General features: G+C 42.7%; 1 protein-coding gene across 2 annotated transcripts in view; it reads left to right on the top strand.

Moving 5' to 3' along the window:
• Window positions 1-20,836, top strand: part of wnt7bb (wingless-type MMTV integration site family, member 7Bb) — a 43,436-nt gene extending 22,600 nt beyond the window's left edge. For both annotated transcript variants that reach the window (XM_055036993.1, XM_055037001.1), the window contains exons 3-4: window positions 14,460-14,731; window positions 19,199-20,836. In XM_055036993.1, coding sequence (XP_054892968.1) covers window positions 14,460-14,731; window positions 19,199-19,678 — 752 coding nt within the window. In that variant the 3' untranslated portion in view covers window positions 19,679-20,836. The remainder of the gene's footprint in view (window positions 1-14,459; window positions 14,732-19,198) is intronic.
• Window positions 20,837-24,838: the final 4,002 nt, after the last annotated feature.

Genomic DNA, 24,838 nt, shown 5'->3' with positions numbered 1-24,838 from the left:
AAAAAAACTTGATGGATTTAGCTAAAAACCAACTTCAGTGTCGACTCTTGTAGTTTGGGAAAGACGAGACAAACACAGAGGAGATGTCAGGATCACAGCCTGGTGTTTTACAGTCGTCATTTATATTACTGTGATTCCTCTCAGAAAAGAAATCATGTTTCACTAGAAGGAGGTATTTAAGTTTTATAGTGATTAAAGATAAACATTCCTCTGTTTTTATTTCTACCTTAAACAAAAACGCAGGAAAATAATAATTAAAAACCAAATCATGCTAAGTTACTAACTTATAGTAATGACCTCCTTATTTGACTCAGGGGTGTTGAAGCAAAGACATCTAAAAGTTGCAGGACTGGATTTGAAGACTCCTGAATAGAAATGTGAACAGTTTCTAGTTTAAGTTTACTAATAATAACAGAAAAAGTGACTTTTCTGAAGAGGTGTTTCTCTTGGTATGTCCAGGCGTCGACCGGAGTCTCTGAACAAACACTTGGGATTAACGCCTGTCTGTATGAACTTCAAAAGGCTGTAATCCCGAAATCTTTCACCGTACAGCCACCGGTGAGGGCTCCGGTGAAATGCGATACCCGGCGGATTAATGATCCTTATCCAGATTCACAGACGGCATTACTAAAGTTTAAGTGATGCATAAAGAAAATAAAAAGCTCATTTTGTCCTATTGTGCTTGACGAAAAGGAGTAAGGAGATACATGTAAAAAATAAATAAATAAATAAATAAAAAAGCTTATATATTAATATAAAATATCAAACTATTTATGCAGTTTTTTTTGTTGGAACAAAAAGTAATGTTTGAAACACTTAAAAAACAAACAAAAAGTCTTCCCATCCTTCACATGCACAGACAAGTAAACGAGAAACTCCCCTCTGTGCACTGAAAGATGCATTTATTTTGTTGTTTTTGATGACATCTCACAGCTGAATGACATATTAGCAAACCGTAGCACTACATAAGTTTCCACTCGCTGCTAAACGATAACACCTTCTCCTTCTGAGTCCATTATTCGCTTTGCTTCGGCCTCAGAGTCAGCATTAAGGTACAAGTGATGTTCATTCAAGGTATTTTAAAAAAGAGGACAGTTGGGACTGAGATTTGAACATTTCCATCATCCCGTTTAGCGCCGTCTTCTTGCTCTTGTCAATGTTTCCTCCCCCCTCCATCGGGAGTTCAGAGCCTTGGTGACGACAGGGGCAAATTCACCTGCAAGCACCGCAGGGCTCCGGGGGCCGAAGCGGCACCGAGTCAGATGAAGGATGCTGAAGTCAGCAGGCTCATTGAAAACCACTTGTGTGGAAAGAACTCCCAGACAGGCACGTACTTGGTGGGAAGCTGGAGAGAACAGGCTCCTCAAGTCAGAGCCGCCTCTCAAAGGAACGGGGGGAAGGTCAACCGAGGCAGATAGTGCCAGACATAAATCAGGATTGGCTTTTGTTTCCAAATTTCAGGAAGGGAATGCTTGAACAGGCGACGGGGTTAAGAGAGGCGTGAGGCTGCTTCGTAACAAGGCTCTGTGATACCAAATTTACATTCCAGGTATTGAAGATTCTTCCTGAAGTCTGAGAACAGGCATGTTAAGTTTCTGGAAATATTACCTTAACTAAGACACAGCTTCTCTCTAGACGGAAAGAGGTGGAGTTCTCGCTCCAGGTTTGGGGTCAGGTTCTTCAATAAGCAGAGGTGAAGAGTTGGTTTCAGGAGTATTTTGACGATGCTTTACTTTTTACTTTTACTTCAGAATCTTTATTATGAAGTATTGGTTCTCTTACTTGAGTAAACTGATGCTCTGCCCAGTGTGAGTAACTTCCCTGAATGAAAAACCAGCTTGTTTCAGCTGAAAATTCACCAGATTCCGACACGCAGCTGCTGTTCTTGTCAAATAAGTTTCACGTTGAAAGAAATCGATTTGTAAGAAATGTTCATGTCTGAAGTTTTTGTCTTAGTTAACCAGTTGCATAAAAACTTCATACAACCTTGTAAAGTGGCTGGACTTTAACTTTCTCCCTTTGGCAGCGCGTCCCGATGGGAGGAGACAACCCAGGAATGCTTTGGGATCCCCTATAATGAGTGGATAAGATGAGGCTTATGGGCGAATGGATGAATAAAGTAACCTTTAGAGTGAGCGTGTGCATGCATGATTATGCCATTGGCTGCGGAAATGCATGTGGACGCTCTGTTCATCACCTCTGGCCTGTTGAGATGAGAACGAGCCTCAGAGACCCTGGAGAAAAGAGAGAAAAGTGGATGGATTTGCTCTAAATTATGTATGATAATTAATAGCTCAGTTACATTTTATTCAATCAATCAATAAAGTTTATTTGTATGGCATATTTCAACAACAAGGTGACTCAAAAAGCTTTACATCAAGAATACACAAAAAAACAAAAATGATGCAGTCGAAAAGTTGAGGAAGCAGTAACAATTATTACATTTTTGTCGAGTGCCATCATCAAAATGATCAGTACATATATGTGTTGGTCAATGTTCCAGTGATTATGGGTCAAAGGCAACTGTAAACAGGTTTTATTTACCCTCAGCCAATATCTTGGGCTGAAGTACTTTCCAAGTCGAGAATAGATGGGACCAAGAAAATATTTGTATTTGCAGAATTTATTCCCCGTCTCACTACCTAAAGCTTGCATCCATCCATTGCGAACTTTTGTACTGAGAACTTTGAGAAAGTGACCCTGGAGGGGTACAGACGTTTGACTTGAACAATGTGTAGGAAGCCCGTATGCGCCGCGGTACACGGTCTCAGTCTGAGGACGACAAAAAAGCCTCGCAGATAATAAATGCGCTGGCCGAGCTCCTTCCACTTCTCGGAATCGACACACGGTCCATTGTGGTGAAATCGTATCCCGGCAGAATGCAGAAAGCACAACAGCTCGGTCCAGCCGAGAGGCTAATAATGAGCGGCCGAGAAAACCCACTCCAATGGCCGTGTGGTTCCGTGCGTGCTTTGTTCCCTCGTTTAGACAAAACTCCCAAGCTGAAATATTTACTCAGAGCCCGGCCGTTTTCTCCTTATAAATCAGCTGTGTTTAAGAAATGCAAGAAAACACGCAAGTGGAAAATTATCAAAAGGATAAACTCTCGCTGCTGGTCGGTCAGTGTAACTGGAGCCACGGCTCCAATCAAACCTGTTATTATTCAGATGATGAATTGATTGAGAAATGAAATGAATCTCGAAGAGCAGTTGTGTCTCACCTTGTTTGAGAGGGAAGCTCCACGGTCGAGTGTCTCTTTAACAAACGATACAGATACAGTGTTTGACATATGAGCCTAATCAGTTGACAGAGAGGGTTATGTGCAGGAGTTAGCTTAATAATGACAGTCCAGGACTGGAGGGGGGTTTCAAGAACGCACAAGTGGATTCTCTGCCTCGACTCCCTAAAATCCCATCAATCTTCCCACTGTTGGGAGTTTCCCTCTTTCCCTCCCTCCATTTCTGGGATTTCTTTCACTCTGCAGGCGAGTTGCGCTTATCAGTTGGGATACGTAACGATTCACCCGATTCTGTCATTCCCCCGTTGGGTTGACAAACAGTAAAAACTGTCACGAGCTGGATCCTTCGCATACGCGCTGACCCGTTTGTTTACAGCTGAGCTACCAGCTGAAAGTGTAGATTCACTCCCAGGCCTTGCCAAGCGCTTGACACCAAGCGGATAACAGCATGGAAATGACGCGTGCATTGTGTTATGGTGGAACGGTGGTGGATAAAAGGCCTATTTTTCAGCTCATCACCATGTGGGTAGCGGTAATCCTCCCTGCCCTCCTCCATGCGAGTCCAGGGAAAACAGTGTGATGGTATGGAGGAGTGTGTGTGTGTGTGCGTGCGTGTGTGTGTGTGTGTGTGTGTCAGGTTAAGGTTTCCCCACCGTAGATACAGTGATCATGGTTTAGCAAAGGTCAGCGCTCGCAAGGGGTGGCAATTTATCGGCTCGTTTGTCATTTATCGTGATACATTTCTCATCATGATAAGAATTTTCATTTGTCAAAATAAATTCCAACTAATGACTTTTAAATAACCCAAAACTGTCCGTACTGTAAACAAAAATATCTGACTAAATAGAGTTTGCAGCTTAGTTGGCACAAATTACATGTCTTTATGTGACTGGTTTGCTGAAGAAGCATATTATAATATTTTTACAAGAGCAGTATTTGTGTTTTTGGGTCATGATTTCTGTGTCCTGCAGAAATCATGACCACTTCTTTAGCTTCCTAAAGAAGTGGTTCTTACTGGTCCGTCACTGTTATTGCTATCACAATATTACCACAAAATATTACGATTAAACTTTAAATTCATCTTGCTCAGCTCTGCCACTTCACCTTTTCCTCCTCCAGGATCAATCAATCAGGTTTATTTGTATTTTATGATGCATTTTGAACAGCCTAGTTGGTAAATGTGCGATACAAAGACACCACACAGTCAACAATTGTGAAAACCAGTAACGTCGCATTTTGCCAAGTGCCACCGTTACTCATTGAAATCTCGCGATGTGTTTACGGTGTGGCCCCTTGCTCTTGCTCATTTATCAATTCTGTCTCCTACCTGGTTAGTGTGGGTGTGTCTGGAGCAGAGATCCCACTAAATTCTCTCAAACCCACCCACTGTTTGTCTACAAACCTCCCCTGGTGCTGGTTGTGGACGCTGGTGCTCCGGGGTTTGGCCGGGGATCTCTCTCCTGCATGCGCCGTTTTGGCCCCTGCCCGGCCCGGCCCCGCGGTGGGCGCTGTGTTATCGGTGGAATCTATGTCCATCTGATTCCACCGGTGACACAGACAGACGCGGGCGGAAACAGGATGCGAGAGGATCAACCGTAATCTCGCAGCGCGCTTTGTCTCGCACAATCCCAGGCCGATCGGTGTGTTCTCTGCATGCTGGACACTTGCATGTGCCAACAATCACATCACTGCTAGCCTCTTTAGCCAAGTGGGGAAGAGATAGCCGGCCTGGGGAAAGGAGACACTTGCAGGATGGAGAGAGTGTTTTAGGAGAGATAGTTGATTGATTGGTTATAGGTTGAAGAACTGAGAAACGTACCTCGTCTTCTTGCCGCAACCACAAACCTCAATGTATTTCCTTTGGATTTTATGTGATACGCCAACTGAAAGTAGAGCATAATTTTGAAGCAGAAGGAAAATGATATGTTGCTTTCAAAATTTGGCATTCATCAGTATTCATTCTTCCCACCAAGAACTGCAGAAGCCTGTTAATCACTTATTCAAGTCTGGTGTGTGTGCAAAACAAGGAAAATACTTAAAATTGTCCTATAGAGTCAGAGCCAAAACACTTTCGGTAACTTTGGAGGAGCTGCAGAGATCTACACTTGGTGGTAGACTCTGTAAGAAAGACAACTAGTTATTTTTGATCTTTATGGAAGAGAAACAAGAAAAACGTCATCCATGAAAGTCTATTTTCTTTAGCCAAAGCCATTAAGAGGTTTTACTGAAGAACGTGCTCTGAATAGATGAGATAAATACTGAATGTTTTAGCCTAAATGAAAAAGCTAGCTGTTGTTCTAGCTGAATTGTCCTAGTGGATGCAAAGTGATGAGGAGGTTTTGTGGGAGAGACATGCAGCCAGAACTGCAACGATTACTGTAAACCAGACGTGCCAAAGTCCACCAACTTTTTGATACATTGCTTCCTGAAACACCACTGAGATTAAAGTCCACCTAAAGAGCTGAATGACACTTTGAAGAGGAAATCCAGGCCTTTTACTCAGCTGTGCTGGGGCAGATGCATTGTAAAGTTAATGGACAGAAGCTTATGAGGACTTGACTTAGACGCCTAAAGCATCTGAGGAGCCAATACGTCAAAAGGTGGTTCTAAAACTGCAGAGGCAAAGGAAGCTGAAAACATGACTGTAACACTTTCCAGATTTTTGCTCCTGAACCAATGTCTTATTTTTGTTCTACATCATAACCATGTGCTACTTCCAGTCGTATACCTATGGATTTCACCTTAGCTTCGTCCGTTGGGTTTGTATTTTCTGTGTTTAGCTCCATTTTTTAAAGAGTTTTGGTTGCGTTTGCAGCAATTCCACGATTCTGTAGTGTTATTTCCTGAACTCCACTCGAGCCGGCATTAATTTCTGATTGAATACATTCACCTGGCTTACACGCCACAACCACGCCTCCACCAGCCTCTCTGGTTTCTTTGGTTTATTGCTGCCTTCTGCTGCTCCCTTGTCCTAAAGTCTTTTTTTCCTTTTTTCCATTGTTGAATCCAATCCTCTGCTCTCCATCGTCCTACCCTACGCTGTCGTGTTGCCAACAGCGCCCTCAACAAGCTTTACACATGACACTATCACATAAAGCCCCTATAAAACACATAGCCGCTTGCAGCAGGAGCGTGAGAAAATAAGTTGGACCATATTTTGGTCGAGCAGATGGAAATTTCAGCTCTGGAGACCCGTTTTGTAATGAGAAAGGAAACGTGTAATCAGCGGGGGTATTTGGCTGGCTGATTATAGTGATAATGATAAACGCGTCTTCAGTGGTATATCTCAGTAAATCTGTTACTTTTTTGTTTTGTTTCTTTTTGACAAAGACGAAGTGAAGTCAAACGGGATCAAAACGGAGGAAAGTCCTCAACATTCACCTCACTTGAACCTGATAATTGCCCCCACATGGCCCCTGATTTTTTTTTTTTTTTTCAGATCCGAGCAGGTGAGGTCCTGATTCGGTGTCATTATTAGGATAAAAGCAGGGAGGGAGCGAGGGGAGAAGGATTTGTGCTTGTTTTAGCAAGTCTGAGCGTTCACTCAGAAGGATTTATATCCACCTCGGGGAGCTCAGAGAAGAAAAAGGATGCTTTTGAAAAATGTTTTCTGCCAGCACAATTTTCTATGCCTGGGAGACAGCTTACTTAAACTCTCAGCATTTTAATACTCTACCGCCAATGCTGAATACTCTCATAATTGGGTTAGCTTTACTGCTTAAAGCCCTCTTCATTATATGAATCAAACTGGGGGGCGGGATTGGGGTGGTGGGGACCCATCAGTGAGCTGCCGCGCCAGTGCGTGTCACTTCCTCGTCTCGGCGTTGCGAGTTCTGAGGGGAATGTGGAGCCCGGTTCTGGTAAAACAATATTATTTTATTGTACAGGAACACGGCTGTGCTAATTCCTCGAGCTGAAAAACCTCACAGACCACAACTGTGTCTATAATTTGCTAGGAGCATATGTTCATAGCAACGGTACATAAAGCGGAACGGAAAACAGTAGTGGAGAGGGCCGCAGTCAGTTCAGTGATTGGTATACAAAGCTCGGGGTTTTCCTCCAGCTTTCCTTCCCTTTCTCGGGGCCCCGGAGACACACTTCCAGGATCGGCTTGGCTTTGGTCGCGGCCTATTTTCGGTGCTTTCGGTGTCACAACTTCATGCGCTCGCTCCTCTTTTCCTTTGATGGAGTCGACTGGGGCGTCTGCTCATTATCATATTCATATTTACTCAGCTGCTTCGCTGGAGTTTTCTGTGTACCGTTTTGTTTTGGCGGCCGAGTCGATTCTAACCGGATGAAAAGAAGATGCCGAAAGTACTGACCCCTCCCTCTTACAGATTCCTTCTGTCTATACTTCCTTGTCGCACTCAAGAACTACAGATTGTTGAACTAATTCTAACGTCAGACAAATATGAAGTGACCACTTTTTAACATACTCACTTTTTAGACGAATGTGGCTCAGGGTGACTCGAGCTGGAAAACTGCGTCCCAGCGTCTTTAGCGGCAACAACTGCTGTCTGATACAAAATTCGACCATTTTACCGATCTCCGACCCGGAACCGCACAGCATTCTGGGGGATGTAGGCAGAGGAAAGGCTCCAGCTGCTTAACCTGTCAGCTAACTGTCAGCTAAGCTAGCTGCAGCTAGCATCAACTGTGTTGTTGAGTAACTTGCGCAGCAGCAGTTTAAGTTTAAGCCTCAACTGCTTAAGAGGAGATAAAGCGACTTGGAGGGAAAAGTGATGAAACAGGAAAGGTCACACAGTGTTTGGCAGTTAAAACAGCTAATCAATAATTATCAATATAGGCTGGTATGAAACGTTTGTATCGTGATACGTTAGTCAGTCATATCATCTTCAGCAGATGTCTTTGACTGGGATCTTCAAAAATCGCTCTTATTTTGATGCTTTGGCATATTATATTACTTTATTGGCGTAATTTATTGTAGAAAATGTATATATTTGTGAGGTTATTCTACTTTTTTTTCACCTTTTAAGTGACATTCTTTAGCTTTTCGTCATCCAAGGAAGTGTTTCTCTGTACCATAGAAACACTTCGCTGGTTGAACCTGAACTTCAGGAGTGGAGTTTCTGACCCGCGTCAGGTTTATTTAGGTCGGCTTACGTTTGTCCAACACGAAAACATCTCTGATGATCGGAAACATGCGAGTCAAAAAGCAAAGAAACAAATTTTCATTTGGGACACACGGCTGCCTCCATTCAGACATGATCAGTGTAAAGACTCTTGACCACCAGCAGGTGACACTTTCCCCTTTGTTCCCCTTTGTGGTGTCGTTTTGTCTGCGACAGGATCTTCTTGTTCCTAACGGACGTGAGGCTCAGCTGCGTCGCTGTCTGGCTGAGAGGTCTCAGTCTTACGCAACCCGGGCCTCCTGTGTCCTCGGGGTGTGAGTGCACGTCTGGGAAGAGTGGACTTCACAAAGCTTTCCCCTTCACTGCCCTGCCACAAACAGGCCCGGCTTGTGCGGAAAGGCCATTCAGCTGCACTGCTAGACTCTGTTTTTCTGTGCATGTGTGTGTGTGTGTGTGTGTGTTTCTGTTGCAAGGCTTTCAGCTGTATTCCTCTTCCATTCAGGCTTTTCTTTTTTTTTATTTTTTTACCTATGTATATTTGGATGTTCTTCTCCGGTGCAGAACGATGTCTTGTTAAAGTATTCCCTCCCATCGAACTTTTACACGTTTGGTCGCTTTACAAGCAGAGTCTTCTGGGGGAGGAGGGGGTTTTAATGTGACAGACCAACAGAAAGCATCGCCGACCTGTGAATAGTAAGGAAATTAAAAATGAGTTTCCACATCCAGTAATGTTTAGAGGCGTCCTAGCAGTGTGTTTTATTCATAGTGTGCCATTTTTTTGATCTGGTTCTGATTTCAATGCTTCTTTTTATATTCTTTCATAGTTTGTCCAGCTGATTTTATGCATCGTAACTTTGCTCTGCAGTGCATCTCTGGTGTCCAGTTGAATGACTGTAAAGATGATCTGAAATTTACAGCTTTGCAAATGAATCAATGCGTCTGCAAAGATGGCAGATTCTGGTTTGGATGTAGGGCTGGAGTTTGACTAGGCCAGTCTAAAGCATGCATGTGTTTGACCTTCTCCTGCTCCAACACGCCTCAGTCAAACAGCTTGATTCCCTCATCAGCAGTCATTTATTTAATTCAGTTTTATTCTGAAGGATCCATGATGAAGAGGAAACCGTCTCTTTGAACCGTTGCTATTGATACCTCCACTGCAGGGCTGTGCGACGTGGATTTAAAGTTTTATCACAATATTTTGTGGTACTATAAAAGTGACAGTAAGAGCTTTTTTCCTTTCACTTTTGTTTGAGGTAACCATATGACACGTCACAAACACGAAACTGTCCTTCAACTAAAAGGAGCTTGTTCAGACCAAAGCACCAGTCTTTGGAAGACACATGAGAAAAACAGCCACGCAAACGGAAATGATCAACCTTGTTTCAATTTATCACTCCATTAACTGATTTGTTGCGGCAGGCTGAGCCCCACATTTTTTTTTTTATATTGGTTTTTTTAATCTGTCCCTCCTTTAAACCCTTCGGCGTCTTTCTCTGCGACCTGTCTGCTGTGTGTCTTGTTCTCCACGGCTCAGTTTGCTCTAATGCTCATTAACAAACCCCACAGGCCTCTGCAGAACAGCTCAACCTGTTCTCAGAATAAATTACTCACAGGTGAACTCGTTTTATGCCGTGAGCAACTTCTGATGGTGGTTGGTGGAGCACTTTACATTTCTAAGACTTTAATCAGTAAAAAGAAAGGGACTGTTCCTCCGAAGCATATACTGTGCAGCGTAACACACAACATAGAAAAAAAATCCATTAAAATAGAGAATTATGCTTTCGGTAACAGCTTTTCCACGCCGATTGGCTCTGGCTGTATTTCATATGGATTAGCAGATCCACTAATAAGGATAATGATTTTAAATAACTAATAAAGAAATGGTCTGAATTAACAGGAATAGATTGAAAATAATTAATTTGAATGCACTTTGTTTATAAGTGGGTTTATTCTGAGTGGAGGTGATGCAAAGGTCTATGTTTCTTCGCAAGAGTCGAAACGCTAAAGATTAGAGTGATGGCAAAGAGGCCTTCTGAACAGCGGTGATAAGTATAAGTGGAAAAATGCAGGAACAATTTCAGACTGATTTGTTTCAGTATTTTTAATGGCACTACCTGTTGATTTTCTTAACCAGAAGCTTCAAGTAGAAAGCACGTAGTAACTACAAAACTCACACCACATATTGCCCTGCCCACATAGCCACCACCAGCTTGAAGCATGGTGGTGGCTGCATCATGTTTTCACCTTGCTTTCTCTTAGCAGTGTGAGGAGAGCTGGTCAGAGTCGATGGAACAGATGGATAAGAATGGATGTTTAATAATCCACACAACGTCACATAAAAGTCCAAGCGCGACGTCGACGTCAACGTTTGTGCTCGTGATGCGACACAATGGGGGAAAACCTTCTCCCGGCACAGCCTCTCTGCGTAGTCGCGTACGGACACAGAAAAAAACCGCTGTGCGTTTTGTTTGCCTCTCCACAGCCAAGCCTTTGTCCAAATCCCACCAGTATATCTTTTTTTCCTTTTCCTCTCCTGTCAGCAGCACGGCCCAGCCTCAGTCTGTGATCAGCGGACAAACCGAGGCCTGTTGAGGTCAGCGGCTGTGTTAACATCATCCAGTTTATGCTACACCAGCGCTGCCTGCGCAGTATTGCTGGTTGTAAATCTCCCGTGCTGTGTCATATTCAATGCTTCCCTCCGTCTCTAAACACAGATCGCCGTTTCAGCAGCCAGCCGCTACATCCTTATATATAAATATATTTCTTTATGTGTGCGTGTGTGTGTGTGTGTGTGTGTGTGTGTGTGTGTGTGTGTCCAACAGACAGTGAAAAAAACCCCGAAAAACAAAAACATGTCGGGCATCTCAGCAGGGGCCGGTTTCCAAAGTGATGTGGGTGTTTAATGTGTAGGCCAAAAGCAGACTGACTCAGTATCCTTCAGTTCATTTTGGGGTTTTTTTCTGTTTTTTTTTTTTTTTTTTTTTGCTACTGACATGGTGGAATATAACAGGATATGTTTTGGTTGTTTATAACCTCCTACAGCACATTTTGGGGAAAAGTAATGCTGATCTACTTTGCCTCCCTTCTTGGCTACCGGAGCAGACACTTGCCACTAAACTCCATTAGACATCTGGTTTAATATAGCCCCCATTCTTCTCTCCTGGATGTTTCCAAAGGCACTGAGGTTTCTCCAGTCAGGCCAACTTTCCACTGGCAGCCAGCGAGGCTATCCCAGGGTGGTTCCTGCTGGAGAACTGTCAGAACGTTTGGGGCTAAGGCTCTTTAGGGATTTTTGATGCCCTAATGGGTGCGTTTAGCGCAGTTCCGACCAATCCGGGCATCGGCTTCTAATTCCTAAAGTCTTTACGGGAGTAAAGAGCAGAGTAATTAATGCGGATAGTCTAATGCTTGACTCATCTGACAAGTCAAAGCCAGCAAATTCTGCTTGTGAAGTTATTGACTTGCTTTGACCGGAAAGGTTTTCCGACCCCAGACCCATCGGGAGGAGAGGGAGTTATGGAGGAGGGGTGGTAAAAACCTCAACAGCCTCATCATCATGCGTCTCCCCCGTAAACGGCAGAGCCCGGCGGGCCCGGAAATGTGCCGGGGGAACCACCCTTTCTCTGGAAACTACCTTTGTCCTGTTTTAAACATTACAGTGTCACGCTGTTTGTGCATCTATGTACAAAATGAATTTTAAACAGTGGATGTGTGTCAGGGTGGAGGCCGGTCACTTTGTGGTGCGTGCATGTACGTATGTGTGTGTGTGTGTGAGGTAGGGACAGCAGAACATTACCACAGGCTGGTGGGGCACAGCTCTAGATTGCTAACCAAAAAAAGCAAGCGGTGGTGAGTCAGTCGCCTCTGGGCAAAACCTGTGGCCACGGTATTAGCTGAAGAGTGCCAGTCCCAGGATGGGAAATTAACAGCAGCTTTGGGTGAAAACATGTTGTAGAGTTGAGAAAAAAAAATAAAATAAATTACCCCCGAGTCCTGAATGAGAGGTGCAAAAAGCCCATCTGTGGAGGAAATCAGCTGTAAAACAGCTGCAAACGGCATCATAAATGCACTATAATTAGCAGTACATAAAAATAAATTAGTTTTTTTATTTAAGAGTCTCATAAAACATGGTACAAAAGGCAAAATAATCACCAAAAGGAAGTTAACGTTCAACCTTGGTTTAAATCAGACTGCAGTGATGTTTAGTAACTTCCTCCAACTTAATATTTTTAGAGTTTTTTTAAATATGGGGGGATGGGAGGAGATGCAGCCTTTTTTTTCCTCATTTCTCTCTTACAGTAAAATTTTTCTTTTTAAAGTTCATAAATTTTCTGCAGCTGCAGGGAATGAAGAATGTAACTCACGTGTTTCCATAGATACCTTTTATCCAGGGGGGGTGATACATCTGCATCATTTGACCCCCTAAGGGAAGCGTTGAAAGCTATCGCTTTGTGCCGCTAAGCACAAACATCTTGCAAAGGGATTATTACTGGACAGTGATCAGTTACTACACGCTGTGTCTACAACTACTTCCTGCCTTCAGCCTCTGCTTACGGTAAACATGGCTTTAAGACCCCAAAATTTATATTCTGCCGTTCACTAAATTAGTTCATGATGATTCCAATAATTGATTAATGGTTCCCTGTGGCTACATCTGTGCTCAAGTCCCACAGACGTGTCGAAAGATGTCACGACAACCAGATCACATAAGTCAGAGCTGAAACAATAAATCACCACTATTACTCTTTTTTTCCCCAGATGGGCAGTATTTATGTAAAATCAGCTTTACATGATGTTATGATGTCGTCCCCTCATCAAAAACATACCTGGATTGTTGCTTTGATTCTTTCATGCACGTTTGAGAAATCCTTTAGTCTCCCGTGGCAACCATTTAGCTCCACAAAACGCCTGATCTCAGCAGAAAGCGCCATCTTGGAGTTGCAGTTCCCAAGCTTCGGCCTCACAGAGCAGCCCTCTCCTACGACTCCCTCCGCTCAACTCCTTAAGACTAGCCGGCAGCAATTGGCAAACACCTGGTGGAACTGCACATCTGCTGAGCTAATTATGCAGGCTAATTCTCGGTGTAACGCTGGTAAAAAATATTAACGGGTTAATAGCGGAGCACTTGCTGAAGGCAGAGTGCCGAAAAGAGCGGGAGCTTCTTAAAGAGACAGAAGCCCAATTTCAAGGCGTTAATTTACAGTCAAACTTCTTTTAAGGCTTATTTGGTATACTTTTATATCAACCGGAGGAGAAGAAATTGATTGTGCTATAAAATGACACTGCCCCTTTAAAAGTTGCAGCTGATTCATAACAGAGAAACATTTTTGGCTTTCAGTTCTGAACTTTTAAATGCCGGTTGGATTTTTAAATGTTTCAAACTTAACCATATACTGAGACCTTTCTACAGAGGAGAAGATGGACGGACGGATATACGGCAGCAGCTCGCTCTGCACATCCGTTTATTCCTAACACGCTGCTTTCCTTTCCCACCAGAACCTGAGACCTGCTTAAATCAAATTCCATACTTTCCCTTTGCACTGGAAATATATAAAAATATATTTTTTTAACTGACGGCAGCAGGGCCAAAACACAGACCTGGATCAGCCCCACTTTTCCACCACCATTAACACCGGCCGCCTCTATTATCACGTGAACACTTTGTCACCGTTGGACACAACGGAGCGATTCCTCCCCGTAAACGAGGCGTGCGTGCGTCAGCGAGGCAGCGGGGACCCGCAGCCCCCAGGCCGTGTGCAGTGTGGGCAGCAGAACAAGGTGCTCCTGCGGAGGAATTCAGCACTTTGGACAGCACCGAAAAAATCTCTCCCCACTCTGGAATTCTGACGCTGCGCTCTCTCCGGGCCGGGCCCGAGGACGCTGCGGTCTGGAATGTAGCCGTATTCGTACTAAGGTGCAGGAGGGAAGCTGGCGACCCATTAGGACGATGCGCAGTATTTAGAATCCGTCCTACTCAGAATTACCTACAAGAAAAGGCAATATGACTAATTATGCATACACAGATCATTGATCTCCAGAATATTTGCTTTGAAACAACAAAAAGACTCATTTCTTATTTTTTTATCCTTTTTTTTTTCTCTAAAAACAATGTACTGTCTTTCCCTCAGGCAGCCGGGAAGCAGCTTTCACCTATGCCATCACGGCAGCGGGGGTGGCCCACGCCATCACGGCCGCCTGCAGCCAGGGCAACCTGAGTCAGTGCGGCTGCGACCGGGAGAAGCAGGGCTACTACAACCAGGAGGAAGGCTGGAAGTGGGGCGGCTGCTCGGCCGACATCAAATACGGCATCGAGTTCTCGCGGCGCTTCGTGGACGCCCGGGAAATCAAAAAGACGCCCCGCCGCCTGATGAACTTGCACAACAATGAGGCAGGCAGAAAGGTAACAGGACCGCTTTCCCAGAACCTCATGACGCTCCAAAAGAAAATTGCTTTTTTTTTAAATTTTTTTACGAGAATCAACAATTCACGATTTCTTGCACTCGCTTTATGGTTTAATAATTAGCATAAAGCGCAGCTGAGCTTGAACTCTTTTCTTGTACTTCAGAGAAAATGTAGAAATGCTCCTAGCAGCATTCGGACTTTCTGATCCGTGCGTCATCTCCTCAGGTCTTAATTTTACCGCTTTTATTTTGACAGGGACACTCCTCAAGAACAATGCAGCTTAAAAAAATAAATAGAAAAGGGCTGAATCTTCAGTCTTTAAATTAAATGACTAGTAATCTTTTCAGTTAATGGTCGGATGAAAAAGTGAGGCAAGCACCATGATATATGGAAGTATATTGTACTAACGCAGATCTGGACTTTGACTGGGCCATTTAAACACGCAAACATATTCTGGTTTAAATGATTTCATTGCAATTTTCAAATGTTTTGATATTTATTGATAATGAAGCAAAATCCCAATGATTTGGACAGCATTAGTGGATTTTAAACATTGATCAGAGCTCTTATCAAAAGCATTCATTGCAATAAAGGAGAAACGAAGCGATAAATCCGCAGCCCTGCTACGAGTGAATTGAAGTTTGTAGTCGTACCGTGAGCTTTGAAGGGGAGTGAACATTTTTTTACGCATCATTATCAGGTGATTGCTTGCTCTGAAGTTGTAAACAAAGACAAAAATAAAGTGAGCGATCTAACCGATGGCTTTGTTTCTGCCCCGTCCGAGGAGAGCTGTGGCCCGCCCAGCGGCTGACAGGCGGAGGATTGGCTTTCCTTCTTTCCATTTCTGGTCACGGAATTATGAAGTGTGAAAGTCAGGAAGTGGATATTATTGCAGTTGTCTGCACAAAACCAAAACATGTCACTCCCATCTGACTGCGTCTATTCAGGGTGTGAAAGCAGGCTGACAATGGTGGTGTTAGCGGAGCAGACTGATCCGGGTCAGCGCCGGTGGGTGCCAGGGTGCTGGCATGCTGGGCTGACAGGGTTGGCGCTGTTTCTGGTCTCGCCCCGGTTCCCTCAGAAACGCAGTTTCACAGCAGTTTCACAGCAGTTTCACAGCAGTTTCTCAGGTTTTTGATGGAAGTCACTGGAATGGACGATTTTTATAAATGGACCCCAACAGCACGCTTAAATTTAGCCACTGGTTTTATTCTCCAACTCTCAGAGATTGCCTGTCAATGCATTTTTGGAAATCCTCGCTCTGAATCCCCATCCCTTCACTGCTAGGGATGGGGAGTGTTGATGTGAGGGAATAATCAAATTTTAAGTCTGGTAAAATGTTCTTTCCTGTCTTGATCTGAGGTGTTACTATCGCTGAAAAACACCAATAATGTCCATTGTTTTGTGTTTTTATGAAGAAAAAAGAACAACACTATTTAATACACTCTCCTTCAGGGCAGACATAACCGGTTCAGTATTTTAGATTAAGAACTAGCAACGTGGTCTATGCTGTAGCTTTAGCCTGATGAAATCATCTAGACTACAGTTTATAGTTCAGGTTAGGCTATTTGAAAGGCTAAAAACACTGAAAATTGACATGCCCCAACTGTGAAGGCCTTTAAACTGTATGAACAGTATGAAGGAAGACGTTGCTAAACATCAATAATGGAAACTGTTAGCTTCCTGCATCGATGTAGCTTATACAATATAATTTGCTCATCTTTCCCAGGAAATGTTGCTGTTATGACAAGTAAATCTGTGAACTTATTCTACCTTTTAATCATCGTGTAATTGTAATCATAGCGTGGTCGCTGCTCCAGAAGCCCTAACTGTGTAGTTTGCGGTTTCGAGATGTGTTTTATTCCACCGTACTGTGGTTAATTGCACTTGCAAAGCAAAGTAATAATAAAACAATTATAAATCTTTTAATTTTTGCATTAAAGTTTGGACAACAAAACAAAAGCCCTCCTTTCTAGGCTAACCCAAATTGTACATTTACTGGCAATAATAAAAAGAAATTCTGGTTTTGATGAGAGAAAACTCAAGACAGGAGGAGCAATGAGATTCTTTTTTCTTTCCAAACACTAATATGGACCATCATTAAAACAGAAGACTATAATTACACGATTATATTCAGTGACCAAACCAAATGTAAAAGAACACCCAGTGAAACACCACACTGCTTAAATCGTGCAGAATTGGGAGGGCTGCGGGGTGTTTGACAAGCAATCTCGAGACGGGACTCTTGGCCGTGCTGGACTAATCAGGAACAGATCGGAGGCTTTGATCGACGTACTTTAAGTAAATGTTTCCATGCATCTGTCAGGCTCCCTATGCCAGGCATTCCTTGTGGGTTCTGCGCTGCGCATTTTTGGAAATCCTCGCTCTGAATCAACATCCGCGGCAAATCTGACAGCTGACCCTGGCTTTTATGTAGCTCGGGGAACTCATGTTTTTTCAATCAAACGTCTTTAAACTGGGAAACTGTGACCGCACTGGTGCACAGACAAGACTGACAAAGATACTGAACGTCACTCGCGAACGTTCGTAGAAGTGTTGGACAGAAGGGATGACTTGTGCCTCTGGAAAGGCTGAGCGCCAGGAAAAAGCTGCACAACCAACCAACCAACGTATTATACAAAAAAAAAAGTCAAACCCTTGGTTCAGTGCGAGTTGAGGGCTCCTAATTGGGTTAAAGGCCTCATGTCAGACTATTATAGATGTGTTAATAGGAGCCATTTGAACTCCACTCCCTTGTTTCTGGGTTCCCTTGCCTTTTAAGAATGATTCAGCTCAACCTCAACAAAGTGCAATTTTTTATTGTGAGTGTTTTTAAGTTTTGAAGTGTCAGAACACAATAGTCACCATGAGAGACTAGGTTTTCTTCTTCTTCTATGCTGCCATATGTGGCCGATGACCACAAAAAAACAGAAACCAGGCCTTAAGAGGAAAGTATTTAAACCTGAAATCTGAAAAAAAATTGAAATAATTCTTTGGTTATAGAGTGCTTTGCTAATTTATTAACATGTATATTATCATTACAGGTTCCACCTCAATCTCTGAACCTATATTTGAGCTGGTCTTTGTTTGGATTCGCGATTGCAACGCGTTTCCTGAAACAATCTCGATTTAACCCTTTCAGGATGACTGATGGCTTATTTTCCACACTTGACTGATGTGGTTTAGGGAAGATAGAGAAAATTACAGGATGGTACATTACTCGCGCATACAATTTACCTTTCTTTCAGGACAGGCTGCGACACGCAGAGGAGAGAATTAAGATATGTTTGGATTTGTTCGCCTAGATCAGTAGTCATCGAGACTGACAGCGTCTGACGAAGTGCCTGTGGCTGCAAGTAATCAGCGCTATCATCTCTTACTGGAAATATCAGCAAAGACATAAAGTGCTTCTTCTGTTTTCGTGTGTGTTGGATCAGAATTGGCCCTAAGCCTTGTATTTTATGTTTTTTTTAAAGAAGCCTTATATTCCAGTTTCAGTTTCTGCCTCTCCAAACGTATATGTAATTTAATGCTGGGGTTTTTCCACCTCAGGACATTTTGGAGGCATGTAGGTAACACAACGTTACGGTAAACTACTCCCTCTCTCCGAGATGAAAAACAAAATCAATTGAGGCATCCGAATATGTTGTTTGGTAGTCAATAACCAAAAGTGTGCCAATGGTTACTTTGTTGGTTAATCACTTGATTACCTGGTCAGTTACAGGCTTAATTATTTGTTTAATTGATGGTTGATTGGATAGTTATTTCAGTGATTGGGTGTTTAATTAACTCTACAAGTAGTTGGTTTATTGGTTGGTTGTATAATTAGATATTTATTGGTTGGCTACCGTGATGACTGGTTGGTTGGTTGATTTGTTAGTATGTTACAACGGCTCTCAGTGTTCGGTGCTTAGAGATCACAGCCAAAATTCATGAAAACTTCATGCCGACTCTAAAGATGCTTAATATGCATTAATACACCAAGTGAAAACCATCTTCACTTGGTGAAGCCAATCATCAAGGAAAATGAGCAGCACTCCTAGAGTGGCTGCTTGACAAATAGCAGCCAATAGCCTCTCCAGTCATAATGCTCCAAGGTGTTTCAGCTTTTAAATATCTTAGAAAAACATCCACAAATAGGCAAATTTGCGTTTATGCGAGCAGGTGAATCTGTGAATACTGAACCACAAACAGCATGGGCTTGTTGTGGAATTACTCAGTTCATTTGTTGTTTGGTTGGATTATTGCTTGATTAGTTTCTTCAGTAGGCTGGCTAGTTGATTATTTGGTTAACTGTTAAGCCTCAAGATGACATTTGTTGTGAATCGGCACTTAAAAACCAACTTAAATTGAGTTTCACCTGGATAGCTGCCCTCATTCGTGCACAAAACAGTTGCAACGCTGGGTGACGTGTGTTTGTCTGCGCCAGTGACAGGTGCTCTTGTCTCCCCTCATCACTCTGCAGGTTTTGGAAGAAAGGATGAAGTTGGAGTGCAAGTGCCACGGTGTTTCCGGCTCCTGCACCACCAAGACCTGCTGGACGACGCTCCCGAAGTTCCGCGAGATCGGCTACATCCTCAAGGAGAAGTACAACGACGCCGTGCATGTGGAGGTCGTGCGGGCCAGCCGGCTACGCCAGCCCACCCACCTCAAAGTGAAGCAGACTCAGGGCTACCGCAAGCCCATGGAGACGGACCTCGTTTACATCGAGAGGTCGCCCAACTACTGCGAGGAGGACGCGGCCACGGGGAGCGTGGGCACCCAGGGACGCCTGTGCAACCGCACGTCGCCGCACACGGACGGCTGCGACCTCATGTGCTGCGGCCGCGGCTACAACACGCACCAGTACACCAAAGTGTGGCAGTGCAACTGTAAGTTCCAATGGTGCTGCTTCGTCAAATGCAACACGTGCAGCGAGAGGACGGAGGTTTTTACCTGCAAGTAAAAGGCCGCAAGGAATGTCGTCATCGGCGGGCGAAACGCCAAGGACTCGTTGAACAAGGACCCGACAGAGCGAGATGTCCACACGTCTTCGAGCAGTGAGAGATTGTATAGCTAAGCGAACGGGATTTAACACTATCAGCTCTTCGTGGCGTCGTTTTGCACAGCAGAATCTTATCTAATTGCTTTTCAGAAAGTAATTGCTAAGTATCAGTAGATCATAGCCCAGAACTTTGCTGTCAGATAGAGATTGTGCTCTTGTACTGATGTATCCACAGTGAACCTGGGACCGCCCGTAAGGAAGACAAAGGCCCTCGGAGGGGACTGCGCGTTGCAGTCTGGTTGGGTTTCGGGGTGGGGGGAGGAGGTTGGCGCGTCGGTTTTTGGGAGGAACTCAGAGACGGACGGGAATGACAAAAAATGGCCACGGCTGATTTGAGGTGACCGGGGGGAAGATCCGTCAAATCTATGATTTAAAGAAAAAAAAACAACAAAAACAAACAAAAATCAGCTTTTATAGATCTTGTTGTATCTCCGCTAAATGGGAGCTTAACTGAATCTCGACCCGCACCCTCCCAGATTGTCTGGGGCCGGTGTCAGAGGCCGAGAAATGAAGAACATTTTGTAAAAGCGTGGTGCAATGTATTGCACCAAAGTTTCGAGTGGGGAACTCTGTCAAACCCTTTGCTGCCAACTGGAATACGGTGGAGAATGTTAGTTTTCCAGTTACACTGGAACTGTCTGTTCTGAACACTGAAAATAAATTGTCTATTTATGTTATAGTATCTTAAAACAAAAGCACTAACGGGTAGAGATGTCTTTTTTTTTGTACTAAATGTAATAACAAATACATTTTTAGAAACTCTTAGGAGATGACCACGTCGTTTCTAAAACATTATCTTTTAGAAAAGGAAATGGGAGAAGGAAAGAGAAAAGCTTTCATTGCTACTGTTGTGTTGACAGCAAAATACATAATTCCCGACTTCGTAGTTTGAAGTTTCTTTTTCTTTCATTTCTACCCCGACGTCTGAGAACAGAATCGCCGCCAGAACGTGGCAAATAAACAAAACTGCGCAATCATGCAAGGTTTTATCTTTTAAACACGGTGGGTGTGGAATTACAACAACAAAACGCATCGCAGAAAAATAATCTGTTTCTCTCCTGCAGCGATGAAGTGAAACCCAAATGATTTGTCCTCGGGTTCCTCAGAGAGTGGCGCATTTCAAGCGTCCGTTTTTGCAAATATTAAAGATTATATCAGAAAATCTGGGTGTTGCATAGAGCCAATGCGTAAAACATCTTTAATACAGAAATGCCAGACAACAACAAGAACATCTGACAGCGGCTCGACATCCTCCACTGGGAGAAAAACACATCACTGCTAAGGAAGCTGGCAGGTCAGCTTGCTGGAAGGTTGGGTGGTAGGAAAAAGTGCGGCAACAAAAAGAACACAGGCATTTGGGATGACCGCAACCTTAAAAAGATTGTAAAAACAACGCCGGTTCAAGAGTTTGGGTGCAGAAATGACATGCTGAGTCATTTGTACTTGATGACCAATGGCTGTAACTTTGGCTAAGGAAAGAAAAAAAAATGACTGGACTGTTGCTCAGATGGTCAAATGCCCTTTAGACGGAAATAGATTTTAATAATCTGGATCAGAGCCTCCATGGCAACAGCAATTCAAGCCAAAGTGGATACGGAGAAACGCGTACTACAAAACAACATAGACATGGATTTTAAGTGGGATGACGTTTCTGAATAATACACACACACACACAAAGAAAGAAAAGATTTTATTGGTCTTATATTCTGCTTTTCTGGATTTTTTGTTTTTACAGCCTCCAGTCAGATGATTTTATTAATCCAGACAATTGTATTAATTTCAGGAAACTTCATTCATTGTTTTTATTGTAGCGTCCTTGGTCTGACTGGAACACCAAAGCATAGCAAACCTGTGCAGAACATGTTGGATCAACTCAAACAACGGACAGTCTAAACAATTTAACTGAATCTGAATTATTTTATGACTAAATATTTGCACTTTTTTTTTTACATATTGGAGTTTTTGACACTGATTTCACCAAAGGCTTACTGTGATGCAGTCTGGGGTATTTTAATATTTCAAGTTAGGTTCGTACATCTTTTAGGTGCAGCTCAGATATTTACACACTTTATAAATGACCTACTGATTCGCCACATCAATCATATTCCCATTTCTTTTCAAATTGCTTTTCAAGCAACACACTAAAAACAAACCTTGTTTATTGAAAGAACGAATTATTTTATTTTTCTACATAAAAAAAAAAAAGATGTTCCTTTGATTTAATGATGAAGTGCTTCATGAAACATACACGGGATTATCCTGCAACCCAGTGGAGTCAGAACTCCACATTCTTCTTTTATTGCTTTTGCATGTCCGTACAAGACATTTTGTCTTCGGTGTTTAGTTGCCAGTTTCGACTGTTCCAACAAGCTTCCCAAGCTATTATTTGCATAAATTTTTCCCTCTTTGAAGGAAAACACGCACGCACACACACACACACACACACAACTGGCAGACGGTTTGGGGAAGCATAAATCATTAAAAATTAAACCTAAATAAATCAGGCATTCAGCTGACAGCAATGTTATTTTGTACACAGCATATGTTCGTAATATGCTGCGGTCATGCGTCCTGATTGTGGTCCGCGTGGAAGAAGTAGTCATTTTATTCTCTCTCTTTCTCTCTCTGCCTGCGTGTAGAAAGGTCTTCATCCCAATGAAATGTGATCAGAATCACAATAACGATGAACAATAAGCAAAGATAATGGGAACCAACTGTCACCGAAACACTGACGGAAACAGAATCTGGGTAAATTCCTCCGATTGTTGCAATTTTTTTTTTCTACAAGAAACTGATATTGAGCAAAAAAAAGAGAAAAAAAGAAAGAGACGTTTTACTTATATCTATCTATCTATCTATCTATCTATCTATCTATCTATCTATATCTATCTATCTATATATATATATATATATAAAGCATATATATATATATATATATATATATATATATAAGTAAAACGTCTCTTTCTTTTTTTTCTCTTTTTTATTATATATATATATATATATGTATATACATACATATATATATATATATATGTGTATATATATATATATATATATATATATATATATATATATATATATATATATACACATATGTATATATGTATATATATATATATATATATGACAACAGAGGATTTTTCATTCTGGCTCAGCACTAGAGTCTTAGAGTCCCGTGTTTACGGCTGGGCCCGGCCGGAGCTCCTCTGAATACTAGAGGATCTTTATGCAAATGATCCGATGTGAATGGGAAGTGGCTCAGTGTGGCCCTTATTGAAGGGACACACAGAGAGAAGTGTAAGACCTTTTGTGGGGGTGTTTCGGAGACGAATGGGGCGGCTCGGTGAAAGGAGGTGCATGCGTAGCCGGAAGCCGCGAGTGAAAAGAGCGGTTATTTAAGAGAGGAGCTAATTGAGGGCGTTTTTTTTTTTTTTTTTTTTTTTGGGGGGGGGGGAGAATGAGTGGGTACGCTGTGTAAGTAGGAGCAGCTGTTGGAGGCAACTTGGTTGCTGGTCGAGAGAGTTCAAAGAAATTTAGGGGCGCCGTTAAAGTTATTTACCGCGGTAAGGCCACTCTCCTGGGCAGCCAAAGGCGTTTGAAATTTCCTTCAATTAGATCCTTTCGAAATCAAACAAAACTTTATTGGTCACTTACATGGCACCTCATTTCCCATTCCAAGTTTCTGTTGTGTCGTTAAACACTTTCTATGATTCTGTGAGAGCCGTGCCGCTCCGTCCATTCGTCCCCCCCATGTGCGTGTGAAAAGCATTGTGGGTGGGCAGCAGAGCAGAAGTAAGACGTGTTTTGTTAGTCGTCTGAAGCCCAGGGGACCGGAACCCCGTAAGCTCCCCTGCATTGTGCCCACAGTTGAGAACAACTAAATCGGTTTGTTTCACATTTTGCGATGAAAAAATATCTTAGATCAGTAAAAGCCAGCGTCTGAGGCGCACACCCTCCATCGTTGATTTCACCTGCAGTGATATTCACCTTCAGGGTTTTCATTTTCTCAGCTCGAGACTCGGGTTCAAATTTATTCGTGTCATTTTGTGATTTGAGTGGCAACGTCTTGGGGATGAGTTTGCGTTGCTGGGGGTCAAAGGTCACATTTCCCACGACTCGTCCACGTGTTTCTGTCAAGGAACGAAAAGAAAAGGAAAAAATCAAAGTGATTAATCACGTTATATTGCGACAATTAATCACAATGCTTAACTTTTGAATCTTCACATTTTAAAAAAAATGTTTAAGAAAGCGTTTTTTTTTTTTTAATTTGTTTCAAACATAATTTAGAAATGTTAACTATAAACTGGTTGATGATGTACGTACCTTAGTTCTATCCCCAATGTGTTTTTCAAAAGTGAAATTTTCCGTTGAGAGCAGCTGTCTGACTCCTCGCTCATCTTTTCACCGTCGTTTGCGACTCTGCATTTTCCCGGTTGACCGCAGTACAAGACGGCACCGCTGTGAACCGAGCAGCCCTCAGAATCGGTAAACTTTGAAACGAATCCCATGCATTTAACCTAAAATAACAATGTTTACGGCTGTAGTTAACACATACTTTCTGTTCCGTCATCACGTTTTACTAGAATTAGCTCAGGCTGTATGAACATACTTTCGGCCAGCTGATTGGCAGTTTGAAGCATTGAACTGACACTGGAATCTGGTTAGTCCTAAAATAACTGGCTACCTTTAACCCTTCTGGTCCTGTTTTTCATTCCACTGTGTGAAAAAATTCTGTAAACGTTTACGGATTCATGGAATCTATAATTTTCCTCATTTGACTTTTTTTTTTTTTTGCACACTTAAAAATAAAGACAAACTAAATAAAAACAACAATGAGACTCTAACACGAGCTAAAATCTGAGACGATACAAAAAAAACCGTCAGCCCCAAACCAACGTCGATGAACGCACAATGCAGTGCGACCGCAGCACAGCCTGCAGCAATTAAAACGGCGCAGTCTTTTGGTGTCATGTGATCAGCCTCAGAACTGTTTCTCTGTGTTGCTATATCTTTGTTTTGACTGCTTGTCTTTGTGAAAGACCATCATTTGGAGGTTTT

Source organism: Poeciliopsis prolifica, unplaced genomic scaffold, assembly GCF_027474105.1.
Source record: "Poeciliopsis prolifica strain line A6 unplaced genomic scaffold, Auburn_PproV2 SCAFFOLD001, whole genome shotgun sequence".
NCBI lineage: Eukaryota > Metazoa > Chordata > Actinopteri > Cyprinodontiformes > Poeciliidae > Poeciliopsis > Poeciliopsis prolifica.
Note: the sequence above shows the minus strand (reverse complement) of the source record. Positions and strands in the feature narration are given on the sequence as shown.